The sequence below is a fragment of the Zalophus californianus genome, chromosome X (assembly GCF_009762305.2).
Source record: "Zalophus californianus isolate mZalCal1 chromosome X, mZalCal1.pri.v2, whole genome shotgun sequence".
NCBI lineage: Eukaryota > Metazoa > Chordata > Mammalia > Carnivora > Otariidae > Zalophus > Zalophus californianus.
The window spans coordinates 96804615-96811104 of record NC_045612.1 but is presented as its reverse complement, the minus strand read 5'-3'; the positions used below and the strand labels follow the sequence as shown (position 1 = coordinate 96811104).

The window sequence follows — 6490 nt, the reverse complement described above, 5'->3', positions numbered from 1 at the left end:
TAGCCAGACTCCTCCAAAAGAGAGAGAGAGAGAGAGAGAGGACTCAAACAAAATCACAAATGAGAGGAGAAATAACAACCAACATCACAGATATACAATTATAAGAGAATATTATAAAAAATTATATGCCAACAAATTGGACATTTTCAATGTATAAATCTCTAGAAACACATAACCTAACAAGGAAATTGAATAAGTAATCAAAAAACAAAAGTCCAGGACCAGATGGCTTCACAGGTGAATTCTGCCAAACATTTAAAGAAGAATTAATATGTATTCCTCTCAAACTATTCCAAAAAATAGAAGAGAAAGGCAAATTTCCCAATTCATTCTGTGAGGTCAGCATTACCCTGATATCAAAACCAGATAAAGATACCACAAAAAAAAGATAACTACAGGCCAATATCTCTGATGAACATAGATGCAAAAATCCTCAACAAAATATTAGCAAACTGAATCCAACAATATATTAAAAAAAATAATTCACCACAATCAAGTGGGATTTATTCCTGGGATGCACGGGTGGTTCAATATTCACAAATCAATCAACATGATACATCACATCAATAAAAGGAAAAAAGTGATCATTTCAACAGACGCAGAAAAAGCATTTGGCAAAGTACAACATCCACTCATGATAAAAACCTTCAACAAAGTAGGTTTAGAGGGAACATATCTCAACATAAGAAAGTCCTTGTATGAGAAACCCACAGCAAACATCATACTCAAGGGTGGGGGGGAACAGAGCACTTCCCCTAAGGTCAGGCACAAGACAAGAATGTCCACTCCCACCACTTTTATTCAACATAGTAGTGGAAGTCATAGCCTAAGCAATCAGACAACAAAAAGACTTAAAAGGCATCCAAACTGGTAAGGAAGAAGTAAAACTCTCACTATTGCCAGATGACATAATACTGTATATAAAAAACCCTAAAGCCTCCACCAAAAAAACTATTAGAACTAATAAATGAATTCTGTAAAGTCACAGGATACAAAATCAACATACAGAAATCTGTTGCATTTCTATATACTAATAATGAAGCAGCAGAGAGAGAAATTAAGAAAACAATTCCATTTGCAATGCACCAAAAATAATAAAATACCTAGAAATAAACTTAACCAAGGCAGTCAAAGACCTGTACTCTGAAAACTATAAAACGTTGATAAAAGAAATTGAAGAAGACACAAAGAAATGGAAAGACATCCCATGCTCATGGGTTGGAAGAACAAATATTGTTAAAATGTCTATTAACAGATTTAATGCCATCCCTATCAAAATACTAAGAGCATTTTTCACAGAGCTGGAACAAAAAAATCCTACAATTTGTATGGACCACAAAAGGCCCTGAATAGCCAAAACAATCTTGAAAAAGAACAACGAAATTGGAGGCATCACAATTCCAGACTTAAAGTTATAATACAAAGCTCTAGTATCAAAACAGAATGGTGCTGGCACAAAAACAGACACAGAGATCAAATAAACCCAGAAACACCAGAAATAAACCCACAATTATATAATCAATTAATCTTCAACAAAAGACACAAGAGTATGGGAAAAATACTGTCTCTTCAACAAAGGGTGTTGGGAAAACTGGAAAGCAACATGCAAAAGAATGAAACTGGACCACTTTCTTACATTATACACGAAAATAAATTCAAAATGGATGAAAGACCTAAATGTGAAATCTGGAACCTTAAAAATCCTTGAAGACAACACAAGCAATAATCTCTCAGACATCAGCTGTAGGAACATTTTTCTATATAGGTCTCCTGAGGCAAGGGAAACAAAAGCAAAAATAAACTATTCAACTTCACCAAAATAAAAAGCTCCTGCACAGCAAAGGGGACAAATTAACAAAACTAAAAGGCAACTTTACTCAATGGGAGAAGATATTTGCAAATGATGTAGCCAATAAAGGTGAGTATCCAAAATATATAAAGAATTGATATAACAACATCCAAAAAACAAGCCAATTTAAAAATGGGCAGAAAACATGAAAAGACATTTCTCCAAAGAAGACATCAGATGGCCAAGAGACACATGGAAAGATGCTCAACATCAGTGAAATGCAAATCAAAACCACAATGCAGTATCATTTCACATGTATCAGACTGGCTAAAATCAAAAACACAAGAAACAACAAGTATTGTGAGGATGTGGAGAAAGGGGAATGATCCTGCACTGTTGGTGGGAATGCAAACTGGTGCAGCCACTGTGGAAAACAGTATGGAGTTTCCTCAAAAAGTTAAAAATAGAACTACCCTACAATCCAGAAGTTATATTACTGGGTTTTTGCCTACCATCCAGCAATTATATTACTGGGTATTTACCCAAAGGATACAAAAATTCTGATTTGAAGGGATACATGCACCCCAATGTTATAGCAGCCTTATCAACAATAGCCAAATTATGGAAAGAACCCAAACATCCATTGACTGATGAATGGATAAAGATGTGGTATATGTGTACAATGGAATATTATTCAGCCATAAAAAGAATGAAATCTTGCCATTTGCAACAACATGGATGGAGCTAGAGAGTATAATGCTAAGTGAAATAAGTCAGAGAAAGACAGATATCATACAATTTCATTCATATGTGGAATTTAAGAAACAAAACAGATGAACATGGGGGAAAAACAAAAAAAAAGGCAAACCATAAAACAGACTCTTAAATACAGAGAACAGGGTTACTGGCGGTGAGATGGGCAGGTGTATGGATTAAATGGGTGATGGGTATTAAGGCAGGCACTTGTGATGGGCACTGGATGTTATATGTAAGTGATGAATCGCTAATTCTACACCTGAAACTAATATTACACTGCATGTTAACTGGAATTTAAATAAAAACGTGAAAAAAAAGAAAAATGCCAAGCTTGTGCCATTTGCGATGGTCCCTACCCTACCTGCAAGCCCCAAACCATGTATCCCAAAGACAGAAATCTCCTTAATTGACACACTCTGCCCTCCCATTCAGATAAGAAGCCTATTAGTGAAAGACATCACAACTGTCGGTTAGATCTATGTTAATTACCTAAGCTAATCAAACAAACCCTTTATTACTAAATATGAATGTGCAAAGTTTTAAGTATTCCAGGAAAGTGAGAGAGAAAATCATGATAAAACATACAATTATATATATCAGTTAATTATATATATATATATATATATATAAATTACAGGAGAAAAAGAACTTTATCAAAATATCCGAATGTTTTCAGAATTTTAAGGAGGACAATGGGGTTTTAAAATGAGAACAGGGTGCTATAAAAGGGAGTAATTTTAAAGCAAGAGTCCTTGGAAAATAGTAGTTGCAAAATTAAAAATTTAATAGATGTCAGGTGCTCAACGCAGAGTCGCCCTGCCCCACCCAGGCTCTGACCGCGGAACCTGGAACACAGCGCTCTCGCCTGCCCGACCCCGCCCCCCGCCCGTTTCCTGCTTCTCCCCTTCCTTCCCCCCCTTCCTTCCACCCCCGAGAAATGTAACTGATCCTCCCTCCTTTAACCCCTGACCCCGTGTAACGGACCCCATTTCCTACCTCAAAGAGCTGCGGCCGGACCCCACCGTCATTTGAAGGCGCCCTCCACTTCCACTCGGACAGTGCCCCGAGGTCCCCGCCATCGTCACCGGCTCCCTCGTCGCCCACCCTGAAAAGGCGCCGAGGACCCGCCGCCACCGCCTTTGGTCCCGCAGCCCTCGCTTCCGCACCACCTTCGCCTTGATGCCCGGGCTGCTAGCCATGGCCACCTCGCCGCTCTCACAAGTGCGCCAGAACTACCACCCCGACTGCGAGGCCGCCATCAACAGCCAGATCAACCTGGAGCTCTACGCCTCCTACGTGTACCTGTCCATGGCCTTCTACTTCGACCGCGACGACGTGGCCTTGAAGAACTTCGCCCAGTTCTTCCTGCGCCAGTCCCGCGAGGAGACCGAGCATGCCGAGAAGCTGATGCAGCTGCAGAACCAGCGCGGGGGCCGCATCCGCCTCCGCGACATCAAGAAGCCGGACCGCGACGACTGGGAGAGCGGCCTGAAGGCCATGGAGTGCGCCCTGCACCTGGAGAAGAACGTGAACCAGAGCCTGCTCGACCTGCACCAGCTGGCCACCGACAAGAGCGACGCCCACCTGTGCGACTTCCTCGAGAGCCACTACCTGCACGAGCAAGTCAAGTCCATCAAAGAGCTGGGGGCCTATGTCACCAACCTGAGCAAGATGGGGGCCCCGGAAGCCGGCATGGCAGAGTACCTCTTTGACAAGCTCACCCTGGGCGACAGCGACAAAAAGAACTGAGTTGGGACTGTTTCCCCTCTAGCCACAGGGTGCATGGTGACTTTCCCTGGTCACCATGCCGAGCCTGCATATTGCAGTATTGCCTTTGCAAAACGTTCCAGGTTTTTTCTTCCATTTCTGCCATAAAGTTAATTTGGTTTCAATAAAGTTGTTTGGTTCTTAAATAAATAAAGGTCTCTGTTTGATTTGTATGCAAATCTCTCACCTTTTACGTTTTAAAGCAGGTATCTGGGCCATATGCAGCTCAGGATCTCCATGGATGGAGGGAGAAGGTATTCCACAGGACCCTGGAAAATACAAAATTAATCTTCCCTTTATAAACAACGTGGATAGATGGGCATGTGGTAGGGTTCTGGTGAGTGTGTGAGCCTGTGCATGGTAAAAGTATAAAAACATGGTTTGAATATCATAATTGGGATAAATCTGCAGAAGTGAAGGGAAAGGGATTGGGCAGGATTGAAATAAAGTGCATTTTTGCTTTATTTGGAATATTAATGGTTAATTCTGGGTAGCAAGATGGGAGCCTTGGAAGCCAGAACAGCAAAGTACATGTTTGACAAGCTCACCCTAGGCAACAGTAATGTAACTAGCATAGGACTGGCTTTCCCATAGCCAGGGGTGAGGGGTGACTCTGTGGTCACCTGACTGGACATGCACACTGGCCTTACAAAACATCTACATAAGAGTTTTACTTCAACTGTATCATCTTGCATTAAAGCAACATGGTACCCCAAGAATGTTTACCTCAATAGAAGGGCTGAAAAATAGAAAATCATGGATAAAGCTCAAATTTGTGATACTGAATGTGAAGTAGAATAAATCCCCCTAAATGTTAAGCCAGTGGTTCTGGCTGCTTTGAAGAATGTAGGGGGTGGGAGAGAGTTGAAGCTTGGAGGCCAGTCAGATTTTGTAACTGGTCCAATGAGAGACATTGGTGGGTGAACTGGAGTGGAAGTTGAAGAAAAGGTGATGGAGACAAATTCTAGTTGGATTTGCTCATGGACCACAGGTGAAGAAGGAGAAATGGGGAAAATTATCTAGGTTCTGCTGTTTGTACTTGAACACCTGAGTTGATGGTAAAGCTAGTTATTAATTTGAGGATGTTTGCAGGGGGACACAAGGGGTGGGGAAGGCATGTCATGTAAAATCTGAGATGCCTATTAGATATGCAAGTGGAACTGTCATGCAGGCAGTCAGAAAAATGAATCTGGAGCTCAGGTGGGATGTCAGGTTTGGAAATAAACACACGAGAGACATCAGTCACAGATGGTGTTGAGGTCATTGGACCAGATAAGCTCACCAGAAAGAGAGTGTAGAGTGTGGCACAGTCAGCCCCATGCCCAGGCAGCTACTATTAGAGGATGGGTTGAGGTGTTACAACACCCACAGGGCTGCTGGCCCCACCTTGACCATCACCTCATTCCAGACTGTGACCATGTATGCCCATACCCAGTGTCCCCAAATCAGCCTGTTCCTGATATAAGTGTGGTTTCAGGTTGCTCCTTTCAAGATGCAGAGAGGAGTTAGCCTATTACCTTGTCTTCATGGCTATTAGAAAGAAATTCCTTCCCAGTTTTATTTTTTTTTTAAGATTTTGTATATTTATTTGACAGAGGGAGAGGCAGAGGCAGAGAGCACAAGCAGGGGGAGTGGCAGGCAGAGGGGGAAGGAGAAGCAGGATTCCCACCAAGCGGGGACTTGGGGGACTCGATCCCAAGACTCTAGGACCACGACCAGAGCCTAAGGCAGACACCCAACTGACTGAGCCACCCAGGCACCCGTACTTCCCAGTTTAAAAAAAAAGATTCCTTATTATGCAGCCATCAAAAGGAATGAGATCTTGCCATTTGCAACGACATGGATGGAACTGGAGGGTGTTATGCTGAGCGAAATAAGTCAATCAGAGAAAGACATATATCATATGACCTCACTGATATGAGGAATTCTTAATCTCAGGAAACAAACTGAGGGTTGCTGCAGTGGTTGGGGGTGGGAGGGAGGGGGTGGTTGTGTGATAGACATTGGGGAGGGTATGTGCTATGGTAAGCGCTGTGAATTGTGCAAGACTGTTGAATCACAGACCTGTACCTCTGAAACAAATATTGCAATATATGTTAAGAAAAAAAAAGAAGAAGATAGCAGGAAGGGAAGAATGAAGGGGAGTAAGTCAGAGGGGGAGACGAACCATGAGAGACG

General features: G+C 42.1%; 1 protein-coding gene across 1 annotated transcript; it reads left to right on the top strand.

Moving 5' to 3' along the window:
* Positions 1 to 3537: 3537 nt before the first annotated feature.
* Positions 3538 to 4447, top strand: LOC118356530 (ferritin heavy chain-like). Its single transcript, XM_035725620.1, has one exon. The coding sequence runs from the start codon at positions 3725 to 3727 to the stop codon at positions 4292 to 4294; it is 570 nt and encodes a 189-aa protein (XP_035581513.1). The 5' UTR covers positions 3538 to 3724; the 3' UTR covers positions 4295 to 4447.
* Positions 4448 to 6490: the final 2043 nt, after the last annotated feature.

Excerpts from the sequence above, each read along its gene's own strand:
- LOC118356530 (XM_035725620.1), top strand. The coding sequence starts at position 3,725 with ATGCCCGGGCTGCTAGCCATGGCCACCTCGCCGCTCTCACAAGTGCGC.